Genomic DNA, 23,729 nt, shown 5'->3' with positions numbered 1-23,729 from the left:
GCAAAACATGAAATTTACTTTTCTTTTGTCAACATAGTGAATAAACACCTTTAAAAGCTTTTGAGTTAGAAGCAGGATGTCTTCTAAGAACTCTCCTATGAAAAACAGAATGAATGAATAGTTCTTAGTTTGTGAGCCTTCACCAAGTTCTTTTTGCATGATGTTTTTCAATGTTTGCAATCCGATGGCCTGAACCTGTTGATGCAACAAACTCTCAGACACTTTTGCACTTCGTGGATAATGTATAGGAATCAATAACATTTTACCTCTACATCATTGTCAGCAATAGAGCTCTGTATGCATTTGATGCAGCATTGATAAATGGAAAAATAAAAGAAGTCATCACTTGGATAAAGATACTGAATTTCATGAATTAGTCTGGCAAGCACCACAGATTCCTCCAGGCAGAAAGAGAGCTTCTCGGGATATAGTTTTGGTGATTCCTTCTTGTTCCCCACCATGTGGAATCTTTCAGTATAATGCAAACAAAGATGAGCAATGGAACTTGCCCAAGCACGGATTACTGTGTTGACTTTTGCAGCTTCTTCACTATTATTGTCAGCTTTATCTGCAAGACAAAATTGAACCCACCAGCAATCAGTATTTCCAAAATAAAAGGCTAACGAGAATTGGGGATATCATTGATTTTAAGATGAGAAATAAAACACTAACTGACAAACTTTCTCAAATGTTAGTTTATATTACCAAAGACACCCCCCCCCTCTCCCTTCCCCACTTCCTCATACTACTGGCTAAAATAAAAACTCATCTTTTAGGACAAAGACCAGAACAGTTTAGGTGTAACCCAGTTGACCAACAATAACATCACCATTTGTGCACATTTGAGGTTTTAACCATAGCAGCGATGGCATGACCTCCCTTTTTGCTATCATTTCGAGTACCCATCTTTGATTCAGATTCATCAACCACTAAAAATTACCCGTTTTAACTAGGCCAAGCCAGGCCAGCCCATTGCCCACCCTTAACACAACCCAACTACGCCCTTCTTCTGGAACCAAACATGACATGCATCAAGTACCACCACCTGAACTTGTGATACTAACCTATAGATATTATATAAATATATATAGCAAGACTGAGAGGTGTGTATCTTCCAGACCATTTATCTCCAAGACTGTCTCAGACCTCTTTAAAAAACCTGTGTGCAAGTTTTTTGAATCCAAACCTGTAGAGGTGTTTATCATTGCTTATTTACTAAAACCAGGTTTTGGATCAAATCAAATTTAACAAGAATTCTTGATTTTTAGTTAATCAAGTTTTGGGTGCAATATACACCGTTGATTTTTTCATGGCACTAAAAACACATCTAAACATAAAAAATGCTTAAACTAATACATGCAAGTATGTCTTTAAAGGGGTCTGGGATGGTCACACACATACACACACACACACACACACACACACACACACACACACACATATATATATATATAGAGAGAGAGAGAGAGAAAGAGAGGTGTAGCTGCCTACACCGTTCCGTGCCTACCGCTGCCTACAGGGCCTTTAAAGGGTTCTTTTGCATGTTTTTTTCTCAAATCTGACCGTACAGGTGTTTTACATGTTTGATTTTACAGGAAATGACTCTTGCATCATTAAAACTTAGTCATACCCTATGAAAATGAACCAATATGAGAATTTCGTTGGGGCGTTCCCTACTGAGCGACGCGCTGTACTCCCTAAGGGTTGCTAGGTCGTCGCCCAGAAGCGACGCGTCACACCGGCGCCCGGGTGTGGTGTCAAATAGGCAAGGGTTCCCTCACTTTGTTGGACGGGTGGGGGTAAAGAAGTTAGTCCAAGACCATAAAATTAGGTTAGCCACTTGGAACATAGGGTCTTTAACTGGTAAGTTGGTAGAGTTAGTAGATGTTATGTGTAGGAGAAAGATTGATATTTTATGTCTACAAGAGACCAAATGGGTAGGTGAGAAAGCAAAAGTGATAGAACCTTAGGGATATAAGATTTGGTATACAGGAATAAATAGGAATAGGAATGGAGTAGGGATTGTTATGAGTCGTCAGTTTATAAATAATGTAGTTGAGGTCCGTAGGAAGGGTGATAGAATTTTACTTATTAAATTAGTATTAGGTACGGATATTATTAATATTATTAGTGTTTATGCACCTCAAGTAGGTTTAGATGAGTCCATTAAGCATCAATTTTGGGAAGATTTAGATGGAGTAGTACAAGGGATATCTTATGGAGAAAGGCTTTTCATCAGCGGTGACCTTAATGGGCATGTAGGCATTAGTAGGGATGGATTTGAGAGTATCCATGGAGGCTATGGTATAGGAGAAAGAAACGATAGTGGAGAAAGGATTTTAGATTTTTGTTTGTCCTATGATATGTTCTTAGCAAACACTTGGTTTAGGAAGAGGGAGTCTCACCTAGTAACATTTAAAAGTGGGGTTAATACGAGTCAGATAGATTTTTTCCTACTTAGAAAGAGAGATAGGGGTTGTTGCATCGATTGTAAGGTTATACCGGGAGAAAGTGTAGCTACACAACATAGAGTCTTAATTTTAGATCTTAGAATTAGACAATGCCGCAAAAGGGATAGACATAGGATAGATCCTAGAATTAAGTGGTGGGCACTGAATGGAGCTAAACAAGGAATGTTTGTAGAGTAGGTAGTTAAGGAAGCTGATTGGTGTCTCAAGGAGGATTCAGAATCAATGTGGAATAAGATAGCGGGTGGCATGAGAAAAGTGGTTAAGGAGGTATTGGGTGAGTCTAAAGGCGGTGCACCACTAGGTAAGGATACATCATGGTGGAACGAGGATGTCAAATTAGCTATTAAGGTTAAACGAGAGTGTTATAGAAATCTAAGTAAGAGTCGTGATTATGAGAATTTGGAGAAGTATATGATAGCAAAGAAGGAAGCTAAAAAAGTAGTTCGAAACGCGAGGGCTAAGGTATATAAGGAGGTTTATGACAAGTTAGATACCAAAGAAGGCGAGAAGGATATTTATAGGCTTGCAAAGATGAGAGATAGGAAATCGAGGGATTTGGGTATGGTTAGATGTATCAAAGATGAAACGCAAAGGGTTTTAGTTAAAGATGAGGAGATTAAGGAGAGATGGAAAGATTATTTTGATAAGCTATTTAATGATAGTCATGCTCAAGATCTTGGAGACTTCTCCATTCCTTTTCATGAGATAAATCGTGACTTTATGCGCAAGATTCAAAAGAAAGAAATTGCAGAGGCTTTGAAGAAAATGAAATCAAGAAGGGCAGTTGGCCCAGATGGTATACCTATCGAGGCTTGAAAATGCTTGGGAGAGAAAGGTTTAGAATGGTTGACAAATCTTTTTAACTTGATTTGGCGAACAAATAAGATGCCTAATGAGTGGAGGAAGAGTACTTTGGTGCCTTTATATAAGAATAAGGGTGATATACAAGATTGCACAAACTATCGTGGTATAAAACTCATGAGTCATACTATGAAACTTTGGGAGAGGGTGATTGAGTCTAGGTTGAGGAAGGTTGTCATGATATCGGAGAATCAATTTGGTTTTATGCCTGGAAGATCAACTATGGAAGCTATACATCTTCTTAGACAACTTATTGAAAGATATAGAGAGAGGAACAAAAATTTGCATATGGTTTTTATTGATTTAGAGAAGGCATACGATAGAGTACCTATGGACGTTCTCTGGTGGACAATGATGAAGAAAGGTGTTTCTCTCAAGTACATTAGTATAATTAAAGATATGTATGAAGGAGTAGTAACCAATGTCCGCACTTGTGGAGGGGTGACAACCAATTTTCCGATAACGGTTGGGTTACATCAAGGATCTGCTTTAAGCCCTTTCCTATTTGCGATAGTGATGGATGAGCTTACGAGATCAATTCAAGAAAATGTACCATGGTGTATGTTGTTTGCTGATGATATTGTTTTGATTTGATGAGTCTAGAGCTGGGGTTAATGCTAAGTTAGAATTATGGAGACAGACATTCGAAGCTAGAGGTTTTAAGTTGAGTAAGAGTAAGACTGAATATATGAAATGTCGGTTTAGTAAGCAACGAAGTAGTGATGGGAGTGTAGTGAAGCTTGGTGAGCAAGAAATACCGGTGAATGATTATTTCAAATATTTGGGATCCATCATTCAAAAGTATGGAGAAATTGATGGAGATGTAAATCATAGGATAAAGGTTGGGTGGATGAAATAGAAAAGTGCAACTGGAGTGTTGTGCGATCGTAGAATGCCATTGCAGTTGAAGAGAAAGTTTTATAGGACGACTATTAGACCCGCTTTACTATATGGTACGGAATGTTGGGCTGCCAAGAGACATCATATTCAAAAAATGAGTGTAGCTGAGATGCGTATGCTTAGATGGATGTGTGGAAATACAATAAAAGATAAGATTCAGAACGAGGAGATACGTAAGAAGGTAGGTGTTGCACCCATTGAAAATAAGATGCGAGAGAATCGTTTACGGTGGTTTGGACATATTCGGCGAAGGCCTAATGATGCTCCAGTTAGAAGGTTGGTGAAATGGGAAAATATATTAGTTAAAAGAGGTCGGGGTAGGCCTAGGAAGACTTGGATGGAGATGATAGGAAAGGATATGAATGCTTTGAACCTCACCGAGGACATGGCATTGGATAGAAATGATTGGAGGAAAAGGATTCATGTGGAAGACCCAAAATGAATTTCTTTTTTGGTTCATATCGCTGACCCCAATTGTTTTGGGATGAAGGCGTAGTTGCTGTTGTTGTTGACTCTTGCATCATTCGATTCTGACATTCAGGTAGGTTTTATAATGTTTGAAAATCGACATTGTAAAATTTTTATAAATATCATAAATATTTAAGGGTTAAAAAAATATATTTTTATCAAAAATCATGAACCAAGTATCGTTTCCTAGAAAATCGACCATGCCGAATGCATCTGACAGGCAGATTTGGGAAAAACAACTCAGAAACTCCCCACTCGCTTGCAGTAGGCTGCAGTAGGCTGCCGTAGGCAGCTACCCCCTTCTTATATATATATATGTCCTGATCGCATCTTCTCTAGTCTAAATATAAATACGGGATCATCTGCAAATAATATGACTCACAAAATCTATTCTTGTATAAATGAATGCATTTCGCCTAATGAGTGCAAACAAATGTGCTTAATGCAAATCCATGATGTAACCCAACCTTGAAATAAATGTGTCTCACCATTCATTGTTTGACAATAATTTCAACCCCATTCTGTATACCTCAAATAGTTTCAATGCAATCATTTTGGATGTATTATCTATTTAATGTTGACCAAATTAAATTTCTTAGCACTATCATAAGATTTTTCCTGATCAATGAAAATTATATGTAGCTTTTCCCCAAAATTTTCAATCAGTTGCCCAAGTAGCAAAATAGATTACATTATCAAACTTTTTAGCATGAATCGAAATGGTTCTCAAATACATTTGATTATGTAAGGTGTCACTCCGACTCCCCAAAGTTTCATGGTAAGACAAATGAGTTTAATAACTCAATAGTTATCCTAATGTTGGATCTTGCATTTGTTCTTGTAGATATGATATGTATTAAGATACTTATCCTCCACTTATTTGTCGTTTTCAATATAAATAAAATCTTGTTAAACAGTCCAAACAACCATATTAGTGATCCACTCTAGTCATGCCACGTTCATCAAGCACTCAGATTTCAAGTCTTCTTATCCACTTGTTACTTCAAAAAAATAATATGGATATATACATTGTGCCACAAAAAAAAAACTATGATAATATAAAAAAAAAAAGCCCTTAAAATCAGGACAACCAATGAAGACATTAAAATACAAATGATTGAATTCTGCAGTGAGTAGAATGGTAAGCTTTCCACAGATGGGCATTCAAACAAAAAATTGTATTTATGTGGAAATCACCTATCATTATGAGAAATATGTACCTCCAAATTGTTGCTTCAGCAAAGGCAGAACTTTCCGGGTAAAAGCAATTACTGGTGACAATATTGTGTAACTTGTAGCACCTTGGAAACAAGTATGGCTTGCACATAGCAAAGCTAGCAACAGTTTCCTTTGCTTCTGCAATTATCAGATTTATCAGATATAATAGAAAGAATGAAAGTCCAACAGAAAGGCGCCAATATATGATGGCAAATAAGAAGAGGAAATAGAAAGCACAAGAGGTTCCAGGCAGGTACTGACATTTAATAGCGCTATTTTTAGAAAATAAAACAAAATGATCCAAGAAAGAAGAAGAAGCCAATGACCCAAAACAAACATTGTATTGTAAGAAAAAAAAAGGATAACGAATACGAACCTCAGTACACAGACGGCAAGCAAGGGTCTCAGCTACGTTTAGTGATGTGCAAAATGTTTTAGCACAATTGGGGTCAATTTCTGATCTCTCAACACTGCACAATTTTAAACATGAAAGGTTCAAAAGAATGTTATGAACAAGTGTTAAGCAAAACATAAAGCAACTGTATGTACTATGTTATGAATCAGGTCCAAGAATTGGGTTTAGAAATCCGGTTAAGACCGAGTCTTTACTTGCCTAGATTGGGTCTCTCTCTCTCTCTCTCTCTCTCTCTCTCCAGTGAGTATTTCATCATGAATGAAACAAGTGTTGTAATAGGAGGGCATTGCACATCACATGGGACATAAAAAAAAAGTAATGAGAACCAAGGCAGGATCTCCAAACCTTTGAAAAGCTCTATAAAGATACTTGACACAAAGCTCTGTTGTGAAGGCTGCAAATTCTTCATTCTCAAAATACTCAATGGGGCAAAACTGCACAATCTGTTTCAAAAGCAAAACACTTATCTATAAGATTCAGATAACACTGACAGGTAATGATGCAAGTATGAAAATCAAGGGCTCCTGATGACTCTATAATTCTCCTTCCAATTTTAAAAACATGATAATGACAGTAGTAGTCAAGTCCCTCTCTGGTGTGCACTGGTTTGTGTGCACTCATGTGCACCCTCTTCAAACATAAACTGGATTCTCTTATAAAAAGACATGTAACATACATACCCCTCTTCAAATAAATATTATCAAATATAGAAAGTAGAAACCCGTAATCATATTCTCATTAGATGTTAGCCATAGAAAAGAACCAAAGAAGAGGGGTGGCAGGTCTCCCTCCCTCCTTCCGTCTCTCCCTCCCTCATGTGCATTGGAGCTGGCTCAATTATTCTAATTCCATCTTTAGCAGGTAAAACTTGTTCAGGATTTAGATAATTTCAGGGTTTAATTGCTGATTAATATGAGAGTTCATATGTTCAGGGTCCGGCAAGTTCTGCTTGAACTGTGTCATCTTCCTCCTATTCATCCTTACTACCAAACAGTGTTGCATCTGTGATCATGCATAATTTTATGCATATTAGATACACCTTTATGTGCATGTTTCAGTGCGAAAATAGAATAAACACCGATGGTTATAGACTTTTCCAGGGCATTACTCAATTTCTGAAAAAAGAGAAAAATCACACAAATTAATCTCACCTAAGTGTTTTTGCATATTTGATTTCTTTTAGTAGCTTTCTTTTTAAAATACTTTTTAGAAAAGGTAGCTTTAGGAATTTCATAAAATTAGGAAGAGTTTTATAGAAATTATTTTTTTTTAACTTAATATTTTAGTATAAATAATATTAAACAAGAAAGGGCCGGTGTCTTCCTTTGGGAAAAACGCCAGCCTCTCTCTTCTCTTTCCCTTTCCTCTATCTCTACCGTCGGTTTATCCTCCGTTTCTTCTCTTCTCCGTTTTTTATTTCATCTTTACTTTTGTCCCGTCTATCGCCGGCGTCCCTACCTCATCATCGGAGCAAGCGCGTGACTTCGAGGAAAGACCACTTCTTTTCTCAACCCTTCTATTGAAAGCGGCTGTGAGGTTTGCTTCTTCTCCCTCATCTCTTTATTTGATTTGCATTTAGTTTAGATTTATTTCAGTTTAGCAAATGCATAAAACAATTTTTTTATTTTAGCATAGCATGTAGCGTAAATTATTTTCTACATCTTACTAGCATCTAGCGTAGGACAAAATTTAAATGTTTGCAACATTCAATTAGTTGAGCTTTACTTTCATGTGGTTTAGCTGTTTTAGTGGTTTATCATTTTTTTAGAACACGCACAGCGTGAAGTCATTAAATGGCTGTCAAACGGACCTGCGTGACTAACGTTTTCACGCAGATCCGTTTGGACATGTGTGGGGCCTAAAGCATGTGTGAACCAGCGTGTTAACACAATATTGATCAGGTCGCAGCAAGAAGCATTGATCTGCGTGATCTTCAGATCACGCAGTTCATTTCTTTTCTCTGATCGACGTGAACATCAAATCACACACCCTTGTGTGATATGTAAATCACGTATTCAAGCTTGTAAACGATCCAATCAGCATCGATTTGCAGATCTGCACATCAAAGAATTTTTTTTTAGTTTGATCTACCATTGAATCGATCCGATCAGACTATTTTGATAACACTGATTTAAGTGACTTTTAAATCACATAGATCAGTGTAAACTGCAGATCGTGCATTGTGTCATATACACGCAGATTTGCGTATTTTAGAGCGGAAGTTTTAGTGTTTTGGCATAGATTCAAATTTTCTGATCTCCGGTCAGATTTGCAAGTCACGGTCTGCAGAAACTAGCATAAGTGCTGTTTAAAATATTTTATTTTTACGATGGAACTCCAGCAGACTGCGTGTGTCATGCAGATCACGCACGAGCAGGTTCAGAGTTTCACGCTGTCAACGTCAATCATGCAGTCCAACGTGATTAACGTTGATCTCGTTTCTTTTTATTGATTTATTTATTTGCATCAAGTGTGTGTTTATTGTATTTAGTCTAATTTAATTTTTTTTTTAGTTTCATTAGTTTAATCCTTCATTGTCGTTAGATTAGATTTTCGTGTTGCTTTATGTAAGTAGTTAGTTAGATTATTTTTAGTTTCTTAGTTAGTTAGTTAGTTACATTTCTTTAACTCTTTTTGTAGTTAATTAGATAGTTTAATTTCTTTCATAGTTAGTTACTTAGATTCCTTTGTTTTTGTAAAAACCAAAAATTTTCGCTAATAAATTTTGTTTATATTACAAAATATTACGAAATATGCAATTTGGGCCTTAGATCCACATTTCGGATCTAGGACCCATAAAGTGGTCTTTATATCCACATTTATAATAAAACTAATAATAAAAATATAAATAATAAATATTTAAAGCAAATAAACATATATATATATATAAACTTAATACGAGGATCCACAGTTGGATCCATCCATATAAAAGGGTAAAACACGAACCCCACTCAGGGTTACCGGGTCTCGGGTCCGGACCCGGGCCACACCCTATGTAACAAGCATAAGAGAAAAAAAAAGGGGCAACCCGATAAGGGTTGCCCGATAAATCTGAAGCAGAAAAAGAAAGGGGCAGGGGGGTTACGCAGAGCGTAACCAACCCCGCGCCTCTCGGCAAGAGGGGAGGGGGTTTGAGCCGATAAAGGGGGAGTGGAGAGGGGGTCTCTCTCTCTCTCTCTCTCTCTCTCTCTCTCTCTCTCTCTCTCTCTCTCGGTCGATTGGGCGTGCACCGGAGAAGAGGTGGTCGCCGGAAAACTACGGCAACCAGCAGCCATTAAAGGCCACGACGAGCATCCCCGTCACGGCAGCAGTGAGGGGCGACTTCAGCCGGCCCTGTACTCGCGTCTCTAGTCTTCGATCGCCGAAAATTTCATCAGAGAAAGGTACGGTGCTTCTAACGATTTTGTGTGAGGGATCGAACATGGGTTCGATCTCGTGTGAGGGGTTTGAGGGGAGCATCCAGGAAAGGCTGTCGATGGATGTATTCCCTATTTTCAAGGGACAAAAGGGGGTTTCAGGTGGTAGTAGCATTTGATTTGGGGAAAGCTTTGGGTCTAACCCTAACACGAAAAATCCCCAAATCGGGCCCATTGTGGGGGTCGGCTGAGGTAGTGGATGACCCCATACGTGTAGATCCCGAGTATCTTATAGGGATTACCCCATACTTGGGGGTTTCTCAGGCTTCGATTATGAAGCACCACATTTGGGGAAAAGGTTTATGGGGGTATAGTGGATGGTTCCGATTTGGAACCTAAACTATCTCTTACCAAGAAAGAGGGTGATAAAGAGGTTCCTCTAACGAAAGAAGAGAAAAGTAAGGCGTTAGCCACTTATGAAAAGAAATGGAAAGAATGGAGGATAGGGCATGCAAAAATTATGTCATGGCTCATCAATAGCATAGACATTAAAAAATGCTCTAGTCTAGCTAAGTTTGAGCATGCCGATAAGGCTTGGGAATACCTCAAAAACATGTATTCCCTTAAAGATATTGCACATGTATGCAATTTACAAGATAAAGTTCGGACAATGACTCAAAAAGATAAAAATATTCGAGAATATTATAATGAGTTGTCCGAACTTTGGGAAGAGTTGGCTCTTCTTGAGCCCAAATGGCATTGTGCCGAAGACATCGAGCTTCGCCAAAAGCAACTCGATATGGAACATTTCTATCAATTTGTGAATGGTCTAAGGCCGAAGTTTGAATCCACCAAATCGGCCCTTTTACATCGTGGAAAAATTCCTTCTATTGTTGATACTATAGAAGAGCTCACTATGGAGTAAAATAGACTTAGAAAAAGTACTCCAAAAGTTGATGATGACTCTGTTTTAGCTGTATCTAGACCGGGGAATCATACTCGTACTTACAAGTCGCCTCATTTTGGAAGGCAAAACGGCGACTTTGATAAAAGAAAAATTATTTGTCATCATTGTCATGAACCGGGGCACTATAGGCCTCAATGTCCAAAGTTAAAAAGAAGAGAAGAAAAAAGAGTTGCATGTGTTGAATCTGAGTCAAAAGATCAAGATGCACCTGTGTCTATGGCTCAATTGATGGAAATCCTTCAACCTCTTCTCAAAGGGGTATCCTCCTCAACCGAAGCCTCAACTGGAGCGGCAGTTGCATCTTTCTCCGGTCCAGGTAACTTTCCTTGGCTTTTAGATTCTGTTGCTTCTTTTCATATGACCCCAAATGTTAATAGTTTATCCGAATGTCTTAAAAATAACTCAAGTGTGTCAAAGGTTTTTTACAGCCGATGGCACATCTCTTGAAGTAAAAGGAATAGGATGTTTTGAAAATCTTCAAAAATCCAAAAGATTTTTTATCCCAGAAGTTAGATATATCCCTAAACTTAATTTGAATCTCTTATCTGTTTCGCAAATATCTGATTATGGATGTAATATCTCCTTCTCTTCTCATGGTTGTTGGGTACAGGATCGCCAGTCAGGGAAGCTGATTGGGGAAGGCCATAGAGGAGGACTTGATTACATGGACTTTTTGGAATTACCCAAGAATGCATTTTGTTATAATATTCAGAAATTAGAATTGGATTTATGGCACAAAAGGCATGGCCATCCTCATATGTCTAAAATTCAATATTTTCCAAGTTTGGAAAAATTTTGTAATTCTGAAAATTTTTCTTGTAAAGACTGCATTCTTGGCAAAATGAAAAGGTTACCATTTCTTAGTATAACTTTTGTTTCCTCGCGACCACTTGAGTTAATATATTCAGATGTTTGGGGCCCCGCGCCAGTTATTTCCATTGGTGGTTATACATATTATGTCATTTTTCTTGATGACTTTTCTAGACATACTTGGATTTATTTTCTTAAACATAAATCTGATGTCTTTGCTAACTTCCAAATATTTCATAAAATGGTTAAAAATAAGTTTCAAAATGATATTTCTGTTTTTTGCACTGATTCAGGGGGAGAATTTATGTCCAACGAATTCAAAGACTATCTCAATTTACATGGTATTACACATCAAAGATCATGTCCACACACTCCACAACAGAATGGCCTAGCCGAACGCAAACATCGGCACATTATGGAAACTACTAGGACATTGCTAATTGCAAATCAAGTTCCAAAAAGTTTTTGGGCTGAAGCGGTCCTAACTGCCACCTACCTCATTAATAGGATGTCATCTTCCTCATTAAAGAATACAACTCCAATAGAAAAGCTTGTTAATTTAACTCCAGATTATTCTAGATTAAGAGTCTTTGGATGCAAATGTTTTGTTTTCACCAACAGAAATGACAAACTCTCTCCTCGTGCAATCCCATGTGCCTTTTTAGGATATGTTGATAATCAAAAAGGCTATAGGTGTTTCGATTTTCAAAATGACAAATTATATGTGTCAAGAAATGTATCTTTTTTGGAAAAAGAAAGCTTCTTTGAATTTGAAAAATCCAAGGATGTCACTGAATACTCATTTTTAATTGATCCAACTTCAAAATCCAATGAATGTGATGTTGGATGTGACCTTGACAATGATCAAAGTCCTATTGTTGTTGAAAATGATGATAATGAAGAGCAAATCCATAGGGATGTTAGTCTATAATATTCAAGATGTAGAGAGCAAAATCTTCCATGTGCATTACAAAAATACTCTGAAGTCTCACCTAGAAGAACGTCTAGAATCTCTAAACCTCCAGAAAAATTTGTGTCTTATGAATCTTTTTCACCCACGTATAGGGCCGCCATTACATTAATACAATCATATGTTGAACCATCATCCTATTCTCAAGCGAAAAATCATATAGAATGGATAGAAGCCATGAAAATAGAATTGGATGCACTAGAAAAGGCCAATACTTGGACGATACAAGATATCCCTTCGGGTAAGAAACCTATAGGTTGTAGGTGGGTATACAAAGTCAAAACCAAAAGTGATGGGACCCTTGAAAGATATAAGGTCCGTTTAGTAGCAAAAGGATATGCCCAAGAGTATGGCATCGATTATGAAGAAACATTTGCTCCTGTGGCCCGTATGACCACTGTTAGAACTTTAATAGCCTTGGCCTCCATTAGAACATGGCCTATCTTTCAATTAGATGTCAAAAATGCTTTCCTGAATGGGAATCTCGTTGAAGAAGTATACATGGAAGCCCCACCTGGTATTAGTATCCCTAAGGGTAAAGCTCTTCGTCTAGAAAAAGCTCTTTATGGTCTTAAACAGGCTCCAAAAGCCTGGTATGACCGATTTAGTCATGTTATGCTTGATATTGGTTTTTAACCTTGTTTAACTGACACTGCTTTGTTTGTTAAGAAATCTGATGCAGGCATCATTATTCTTCTTCTCTATATGGACGATATGATCATCACCGGAGGCGACAAACAGGGAGTTGCAAATATCAAATCTCTTCTTAAAACTCACTTTGAAATGACTGACTTAGGTTTATTAAGATATTTTTTAGGCATTGAAGTTGCTTATTTCCCTCGGGGGTATTTGATATCTCAATCTAAATTTGCTCTTGATATCGTTTCCAGGTCTGGAATTACAGATGATAAGAAAGTAGACACTCCAGAAGTTGTCAATGTTAAAATGAAAATTGATGATGGAGAACTTCTTGATGATCCTACTCCTTATAGACAGCTTGTTGGAGCTCTTTCTTATCTTTCCATTACTAGGCCAGATATAACTCATGTGGTTCATACAGTCAGTCAGTTTCAGCATGCTCCCACCTCCGTGCACATGGGAGCGATTTTGCGTATTATTAGATACTTAAAATCCTCTCTTTCACGAGGACTCTTCTTGTCTGCTTCATCTTCATTAAATTTAATTGCATATACTGATGCTGACTAGGGAGGTGATCCCAATAATAGACACTCAACTACTGGTTTTTTTGTGTTCCTAGGTGAAACCTTAATTTCGTGGAGGTGCAAGAAGCAGCAGAAAGTCTCTCTTTCCTCCACCGAAGCTGAATACAGAGCCATGACAACCACCACTATGGAGGTTGTTTGGCTCAGACGATTGCTAGTGGATATGGGAGCTAAAGCAACGCAAGCTTCAAAGATGTGCTGTGACAACAAAAGTGCGATCTACATTGCAAGCAACCGAACATTTCATGAGCGCACTAAACACATTGAGATGGACTGTCACTATGTCAGAGAGGAATACTTACATGGAACCATTGATCTGCCATATGTTACATCAGAATATCAATTAGCAGACTTCTTCACAAAGCCTCTCGCTGCTCCTAGATTTCACTTCCTCTTAGACAAACTTTCGCTCATTGTACCGTAAGTTTGAGGGGGAGTGTTAAAATGTAAACTGTAATATATATATATATATATATATATTATTTAATATTATTATATTTTCTTTTATTATTTTTCTTTATTTTCTTTTTTAGCATCTAGTTCAATAGAAACTAGATATTTGATCCAGTCAAGTTCTGGAACTTGACTGCGCAAATAGCTGTTGGACTATAGTCCAACAGCTATAATAAATGATGTTGGACTATACAGCTATAATAATAAATGTTGTTGGACTGTAGTCCAACAACTATATTAAGAGACGTTGGAATCCAACGTCTCTTTTGGAGAGCTCAAAATGAGCTCTCCTCTCTCTTCCACTTTTTTGTATATATAGGGGTGAACCCCTTCAATGTAAATGACAATGCTTCTTAAGCATTTTGTTCATGAATAAAGTATTATTTATTTTTCAAGTGTTCTTCCTTTTATACCCTTTTAAGGGTCATGCTTGTAGTGTCTCCAATAGACACTTGTTTGTGAGTTATTTGTGCATTTGTTGAAGACCACCATTTCATTACAGACTACACTTTGATATTTGTGGTAGTCGATCGGTTTTCGAAGTATGTTATGTTCATGTTGATGAAGCCCACAATTATATCCAAGCAAGTCGCGGGATTGTTCGTGAAGCATTGTGACCAACTAGGAGATTCTAGAAAACATCGTTAGCAACAACGACCCACGCTTTACAAAAAAGTTGTGGCAAGAATAGTTTTGATTGTTAGGGATGAAGTTGCACTTTTCCACGTGCTTCCTTCCCCAAACGGATGGCCAAACGAAGAGAATCAACGCTCTCTTTGAAGAAAACTCGTGTCACTTTGTAGGCTCAAATCAGAAAGGCTGAGGAGACCTTCTCGATGTTGCTCAGTTCTCCCATAACCTACAGAAGTGTGAATCAACTAGTCATAGTCCCTTTGAGTTGGCAATAGGGAGACAACCCCAAACGCTGCACACGCCACGGTTAACTATAAGGGCAAGTGTAACGCCCCAAAATTTTAACCTAAATTTTTAGAGGATTTTTTTTATAACATCGAAAACAACCATTTCATTGGATTAAGCATTCAGGCGCATTACAGGAGTGATCAAGCAACAACTTTTATTTTATTTAAATAATTAATGATATCAGAGTTACTAAATAACAAAAATAATAATAAATTAAAATTTAATCTGAGATTGTCCCGAGAACACAATAAATCAATATCTCGATCGAAATTTCATCCTGCAACCACTCATGATGTTTCATTCTTCACTTGAAAAGTAGTAAATTTATAGGAATTAGACTACAATTGTCTAAGTAGGAATTACTCTAGATTTTTTTAAAGGCATATTATGTGTCAAGTACGTGATGTGGGTGTCATGTGTGATTTTCAGACTATACTGAAGCAAGTAAAGCAGACTATGCAATAACAGTAACATGCATATACATAAGCAAGTAAAGCAGACTATGCAACAACAGTAACATGCATAATCTTCATGTAACAGTCATAATATGAATTCAATTATCTCACAATTACAATTTCTAAAGCATACTGAAATTCAAGGAAATACATTCTACAAGAATAGGTAAGACTAACAATATACTAAGTCCACTCAATATGATACCTAAACTGTTCTAATTAGTGTTTATCTTTTCTTATCCCGTGGGTACACACAAGCCAAGGCAACCGTAACAGAAGAGAACATTCGGGGGTATATTTTTCAAAGGTATTTTATTAACCCGCACGTTCTAACTGAAACTGAAATCCCAAGGGAGCGGCCAATAGCCGAGAGAACCGGCCAAACCAAAACAGGATGCATCCCTAACTTCTGCAGAAGAATATGGAACTACCACCTAGGACACATTTGGTAGTCCGGGTCCCCCAACTCCGAGGACTGAGGACCAACGAGTCATTTTTTGCTTGAAACACAGAACACATGTCTCCGGAGTTTTGTACCACCTACCATCTCCAAGGTAAGCCCAAATCTGAGTGAGTTGATCTTCTCATTTATTTAATTTACTCAAGGTATAGGGGCATTTCTCCAAACTACCTCCTACTATCATAATAGTAGGTCCCCAACCTTAGACATTTTACCGAAGCATACAGATCCCAATTTTTTTTTTTCATATTGATTGCACAAACCCACTCAGACTGTTCTGGTACCTTTAAACTAGTCAAGCACACAGGCCACGGTACCTTTAAACCAGTTAGGCCACAGAATTTAAATTTAAGTTTCTCACCGGTGTTATTGACATTGAGTGCAAGTTTATCAACCCAAGTACCTGCATCAGGTATCCAACCCATATTGCCCATTAGGCAAGATTTTCCAAACACCCACTCATAGTGCTCTGTTACCTTTAAACCGTCAAGCCCACTCAATAACCTGAAAGCCAAGGTACAGAATCCTACATCAACCGGCAATCGGAGGCTGCTGTCGAGAGACAATGGTCGGCCGGCATTGTCGGCGTCGCCGCATGCCGAGCTCTTGCTGAGAGGGAGAGGAACCGAGAGAGAAATAGGGAGACAGAGCGCGAGGAAGAGAGAAGAGAGCGAGAAGACAGAAACAGGGAGGAGAGGAGATTGAGAGGAAGAGAGAGGAGAGGGGATTTGTAGAAGGGTAGCCCCCAAAACGGAAGGGCTGTTACCCCCACCCCGACGGTTGTGCTACCCCTTCCCCCAGCCCCTTTCGCTTGTTGCGTTAGGGTTCAAAAATGAACCCTAATGCAGTTTTATCGGGTATGGCAAATTTTTTTTTTCTTTCATGTTAACGCATGAGCGGATGCGGGTTTGGTTCGACCGAACCCGTGACCCACCTTTCGTTGGGTTCACGCTTGGGCCTATCTGGATCCATTCGTGGATACAGATCTACTCTTAGATTTTAAAGTGTTTTTTTTTTAATGTAACCCCAATTAAAATTTTATTTAGGTTCAATGACCTTGTTATGGATCCCCACAATTTACTATGGATCCAAGATCCATCTTACTCATGAAACCCTTTAAGAAATCCAGATCTAAGGATCTGAAGTTTCTTCACAATATGGATCTGAATTAAGATACATGGATCCAGACAAAGCTAGTATGGATCTACACATAAAAATTTGATTGGATCCTACCCTATTTACCCCTCCAATGTCCAGGATCCAAATGTGGAACCAACCATCGCCTGTGTTATTTTGGATCCCTCTAAAGTGTTATAGGCCCAATATAAAAATTATCTCATTAACATTGGATTTAAACTCACGGATCCACTGAATTAGACCTGGATCCAACATCAAATTTGACCATGATATTGAGGTTCCAATCCCAAAGATCTAATCCATTTGTCCGAAGTTTATTATTAAATTTTCAATATCAGAGATCTGTTCCATTGACTAGCATCTATATTAAATTAAGATGTTCGGGGTTCAATATTGAAGAATCGAACCAGACAATAAGGATCCGACATTGAAGATCCAAACAGGATATCCGGGATCCAAATACAAATAAACAATTAAAATAATACAATATCCTTGTAATAATCTAAGGACGTAAATTTTAAGTTTATTTATCTAATAAAATTTACGGGTATTACATCCTTTCCCCCTAAAAAGAATTTCGTCCTCGAAATTTCATTGCAGGATTCCCGTAGAGATCGTAGTATGAGGGGATTGGTATCTCCAAAGATGCACATATGTGTGTGAGCTCCCAACATATAGTTCAACATATAAGGATCAGGACAACACACAATGAGTTTCTAAGAGAAGTTTGGAGCTAAAAGTTGGTCGTGACAAAATTCATACATGCTTTGATGGCAAAAAACCATACTAAATCACGGGAAAGTCTTAACCTAAGACAGTTAGAGTGCATGTTCACTACTTCCTACTTGTTTAGTCATGGATGATAGACACAACATGTTATTCCTTTAGCTTGTTCTTGATTATTGGATGGAGTTTCCTTTATTTTATCATAATCACGTCGTTGTTTGTTGTCATTGCTATTTCTAACAGACTTTTTGTCCTAAATATCTTCACTTATTCCTATTTCTCAAGGCCTTGTGCAGCTAGTTGTCTCCGATCGAGACCTCGCTCAAAGTGTAATTCTCTCACAAAATGGTTCCTCTATCCACGAAAAACATAAACATAACATTGTATCAAGATCTAAAATCAACAATGATCCAATTCTGCTATAACTGAAGTCAAATCTATTGATCTCTAACTGGCTATATCGATCAATCTCAGCAAATTCTCTCAATTTACCATAACTCTTTATTAATTAAAGATTAACAAGATCCATGTCGGATTACCTGGTCTGTGAAATGCACAACCTCCCAAGGAATTATCGCCCTAGAGGGTATACTTAGTCTTGAACAATACACTTTCTCACAAGAGTTCACCATCTTTCCGGTTACCCGCTCTTGGACAGTGTATATCCTCACAGAGATCTACCACTCTTGTAATGCCCCGAAATCTTAACCCAAATTTTGAGGATTTTTTTTTTTCAATACAGCGGAAACCAATCATACCATAGGGCTAAGCATTCCAGAACATTACAGATGGAGCAATACCAAAACATTCTTTTCATTTCAATATCAATGAAAATTAAGATCAGAGTTCTCATACTATCCTTGGAACAGTAAATCCAAAAATCCCGATCGAAGCTTCATCCCGCAGTCGCTCCTAAATCCAACTCTTCACCTGAAAATTTATAGGAATTAGACTATAACTGTCTAAGTAGGAATTACTGTAGTTTTTCTTGTAGGTATATCATGTGTCAAGTATATGGTGTGGTTGCCGAATATGATTTTCAACCCATACAAAAATAAGTAAAGCACTACGCTACAACAGTCAACAATTTATGAGAAGCAATCTGACAAGTATCATCAAAAGCAATCATTTAAATATCCCATAACCACAGATACAAATCCATACAATGATTCAGAGAAATGCAATTATGACAATTCATAAGGCAGGTACGCATTCATACCACAAGGTACATCCATTGTGCATAAAGAAACATTAAACCATACCATGATGCATAATTTTAGTACAACAAGACATTTAACATACATTGAAAGTTAAACATCATGCATTCACCAAACATATAACACTTAAGGGAAAACATATAACATATGCATGTTCTAATGCATAGTAGGAAAATGCATGACTTATGTGAAATGCGTGATTTCTTTTGTTATCTTTCATTTAAGTTCCATCTTTCTATATGCATGCCCTATTAAATGCACACAACTTTAAGTTCCTCTTTTTAATTACTGTTGCCCGCGGATACACCAAACGGGTACAAACCCCGAGGTCAAGTAGGGTTCCCGAGGTAGCTTAACATACAATTTGTATTTTATTACCGGGTTCCAAACTTAGCCCTCGGCCGATATCAGGAAACAGCACCATCCATCGGAACCTTGGAAAACAGCATCCAAAGTCGGAGACACCAGGGAAAACAACATCCACTGGCGCCACTTTCTTGGTATACCAAAACAACAACAGCTGTGTCAAAACACACCACTCCCGGGTAAAGTGGCGGACTCTCCCTAAAACCGTGGCCAGGAGAAGAACCTCAATATCGGGTTCAGGGGCAACAACGCACACGGAGTTTTTGTATCCTCACGGTTTCCCCCAAACCGCAACATCCAAGATTCTCATACTCCAGATGAGATATCCCAGAAAGTATATTACACTGTTCTTATTCATTATATTTTTATTAAGAGCCAATTATTGAGTTTTGCAGTTCCACATGCAAAAACAAGGCAAAAGCTCGCATCAACCCCTGCGAGAACCATCACGAGACTCCAGCCCGTGAAAACACATCGAACAGTGCAATATAGAACAATAATATAAAGTATGATTTTTGCGATGCATTTAACCAATTAAAGAAAAAGCAAACCCAAGTTTAAGGCTCTCCAGGCCTGTGATGATTCCTCTAGACCATCGATGCATCGTATGCAAAAATCATAACAACTTGCAATGTATGCAATAATACCAACATGATTCCAAATGCACATTCATTCATACCAATTTAACAATGTGCATGAGCTACCACAATCATATGCATGTGTTCACCATCCATGTGCAAGTGCTTTCATGACATCACCTAACACACATGCATTCATCCAAGATTTCATAAACACATGAGGACATTTATGCAAGATTGTACACGCCAATACCATTGATGCCATGTACACACTTGTACCAAGCCAACTTTGCGGAAATCAAATATCTCACACGTTACAAACTATAAAGCATGCTAACACGTGTCATTAAATATTCAAAACTCAACTTTACATTCAAAAACTCAATTTTACGTACATAATAACAAATAGAGTTATCAGTACAAATTTATTAACATTGAATAATTTATGTATGCCCTTCACATGCTTAGACATTACCCTGTGCCAAAAACCAAAGTTTCTCAACATACACTATGATCTGAGTATTAACCTGTGTGGTTTAGGTGATGCACTTAAACATATATGAAAAGCAACCGAGCTCATGTCGATTCCCTGATCTTAACAACAATTGCATAAGCATATCACTGTATATTCCCATCATGTGCACACATACTTGCATGTTTGTTTTTATTGAAATGAACGTCAAATGCACATTTTCTTTTAAATGTGTGCAACTATCAAGGCACTGGTTCGGTTTGGAAATGTCATATGCCCATCAACACAAATTTCTATCACGCTCCACCTTATTGTCAACTTCAAAATTTTATTAAGTGCATGCCTATCTTCTGCATAATTTGGTCAAGTACAGACAACATGCAAATACCGATTCTTAGCACCTATATTTATGTATATTTACAATTGTATTTAGAGTACGAAGGTCTCTCTTTATCAAGAGGTTCACATCCAGCCGACCCAGTCGACTGAGGTCCCAACCAGGCTCAGCCGACACCAGTCAGCTCGGTCGGGTCTGGCGAACAGACTGGATAACTAAGCCAGCCCAGCCAACCCCATCGGCTAGGGCCTGACAGCACCTGCACTGGCCCAGCCCAGCCTGTGTGTGCTGTCGAGGCTGGACCGTTACCCACCTATTTATGTATATATATATATATATATATATATATATATATATATATATATATATATATATATATATATATATATTATAGGAATAATTACACGGTCATATATCTGATAGGAAGCATGATTATTGAGCAAGTATGCAGTTAAAGCATTCAACAATTAAGAAACAGTTACACACCTACACAAGAGAAAATTTTACACATATAAATTCAGAAAACCTGTGAAAGAATTTTAAATCATGCACACCATGTATCTGTTAAAATGTATCTCCTCCTAAAATCGTTGATGTAAATATAAATATATATACTTATATACTTAGAGATACATATACATATAATATTTATATGTATATGTATCTCTATATATATAAGTATATATATTTATATATTATTTTCTTTTTGTTCACCCGATAAGGGTATTATTGTAAATTTCCTTTTTGCGCATATTCCAATAGGAATATGTTGTATCTTTTCTTTTTATTTTTTATCCTTTTTATTTTTATTTTTTATTTCTTTTCACCTTTTCACAAAAGGTGCATTGGGGATCCCCCAATAGAGTCGTTGGGGGGTCCCCAACGGTCACAAAAGTGACCGTTGGGGGCTCCCCAACGACTCCTTTGGGAGCCCCTTTGCACCCTCTTCTTCTTGTATAAATAGGGGTGATCCCCTCTAGTTTTTCCTAAGCTTGAGAGTCTCAAGCATTCGGTTCCTTCTATAAAATACATGCCATTGTGCATGTTTATTGTTTTTACGCTTTTGCGTATTTGTTCAAGTGTTGTGAGAGTGCCTTCGTGCACATCTTTTCCATATTTTTTGTGCTCGTATGCGTATTGTCTTTTCATAGACAATTTCACATGGTATCAGAGCAAGGTTGATTATTGAAGATCGTGGGATTCTCCTTTTTTCGAGTGCCTCGAAAAACATGCCTTCCGATCCTTGAAGATTGAAGTGGTGGATCTTTCTTCTCAAATATTTTAGAAGAATCTTGTGCAAAATTGGTGTTGGAAATATTGTGTTGGTACGCTTTTTTCTCTATCTCTCTTCTCTCTAATGGGCGAAAAAGAGTCCCATTTTGCTCTTGGTTTCAAATTAAATGGGTCCAACTATCATGTTTGGGCCGGGAATATGGAGGCTCATATAAAAGGGAAAGGCCTATGGGGATATGTTCTTGGCACAATTCTGGAACCGGAACCCAAGATTACAATAGTAAAAGAAGGCGAAATCAAGATTCTTGAGGGAGAAGAAAGAACCAAAGCTCTTGAAGAATACTCCAAGAAACACGATGAGTGGGAAATGAAGAATTTCAAGATTCTCTCATGGTTTTTCTCATCCGTAGAAACCAAGATTAATGCCAACATTATTAAATTCAAAAAGGCATCGGAAGCTTGGCATTATCTTGAAAAAATGTACACCTCAAGGGATCTCTCTCATAAGTATTACCTTCAAAAGAAGGCTATCTCTCTCTCTCAAGGTGAAATGACGATTAGGGAATACTTTGCCGATCTTTCCTCTATTTGGGATGAGCTTGCAATGCTTGAACCAAAATGGAGTGGAGAGGCAATTGAGCTCCGTCATAAGCAACTTGAAGAAGATCGGTTCTTCAATTTCTTAAATGGGCTAAGGCCCGAATTTGAGCAAATAAGGTCATCTCTTCTCTCCTCTTTCACTCCCCCTTCTCTTGAAGATGTTCTCACCAAGTTAAGTGGTGAAGAGACTCGTATGAATTTATGTAAATAAGGACCAAATGTCCTTGCGGTCCCTTGTAATATTGAAGAACATAGTGAGGTCAATGCCGTATCAAGACCCGGAAACAATGTAAAAACCTATCGTCCCCCTCACTTTAAATTCCAAAATCAAGGTGAAAATGGTGGTCAAAGAGGAAGAAGGGACTATAGCAAAACTATTTGTCATTTTTGTAAAGAACCGGGACACATCAAACCCGTATGTCCTAAATAGAAGAGACTTCTAGCTATGGCTACCACTGGTGTACCACAGAAGGATGAGGCAACTTCAAGTGGGACCCTTTCTATAAATCAAATAGTGGAAGCCCTTCAACCTCTCCTCAAGGGATCTACCTCCGGTGCGGCCGTATCCACTTCTTCTCCTCCAGGTAAAATCTCTTGGCTTTTGGACTCTGGTGCATCTTTTCATATGTCCCCAAACTTTTTGTCACTTTCCGATTATTTGAAAAACCGTTCCCCATCTTATGTCTCCACTGCTGATGGAACCTCTCTTGAAATTAAAGGAATAGGTAATTTTGAAACTCAAGAGCTTTCTATTCCGAAAATCAGATTTATACCTAAACTTAACTTAAACCTCCTCTCTGTTTCTCAACTCACGGACCATGGTTGTGATATTAAATTCTCTTGTGACAAATGCTTAATACAGGATCGTCAGTCCGGGAAATTGATTGGGGAAGGCTTTAGAAGAAGAGATCTATACTATATGGAATCTCTTCAAGTTCCAAAAGTTTTGTGTAATGTTGCCCGACATAAGGATATAAGTGTATGGCACAAAAGACTTGGTCATCCTAATATCACCAAGTTATCATATTTACATTTTGCAAAAGACCTATACAAAAGCTCTTTTTCTTGTAATGACTGCATTCTCGGAAAAATGCGCAGCTTACCTTTTGAGCAAA

The 23,729-nt window shown here is 37.8% G+C and overlaps 1 protein-coding gene across 1 annotated transcript in view; it reads right to left on the bottom strand.

Moving 5' to 3' along the window:
• LOC149817632 (protein SWEETIE-like) overlaps positions 1–23,729 on the bottom strand; it is a 180,327-nt gene that overhangs the window by 3,225 nt on the left and 153,373 nt on the right. Inside the window, exons 41-45 of the mRNA XM_089985742.1 lie at positions 6,679–6,776; positions 6,295–6,388; positions 5,921–6,056; positions 267–568; positions 49–195 (exon numbers count right to left, since the gene is read on the bottom strand). Coding sequence (XP_089841868.1) covers positions 49–195; positions 267–568; positions 5,921–6,056; positions 6,295–6,388; positions 6,679–6,776 — 777 coding nt within the window. The remainder of the gene's footprint in view (positions 1–48; positions 196–266; positions 569–5,920; positions 6,057–6,294; positions 6,389–6,678; positions 6,777–23,729) is intronic.

The sequence above is a fragment of the Nuphar pumila genome, chromosome 13 (assembly GCF_984573655.1).
Source record: "Nuphar pumila chromosome 13, dmNupPumi1.hap1.1, whole genome shotgun sequence".
In the NCBI taxonomy this organism is placed as follows: domain Eukaryota; kingdom Viridiplantae; phylum Streptophyta; class Magnoliopsida; order Nymphaeales; family Nymphaeaceae; genus Nuphar; species Nuphar pumila.
This window is presented reverse-complemented; position numbering and strand designations above follow the sequence as displayed.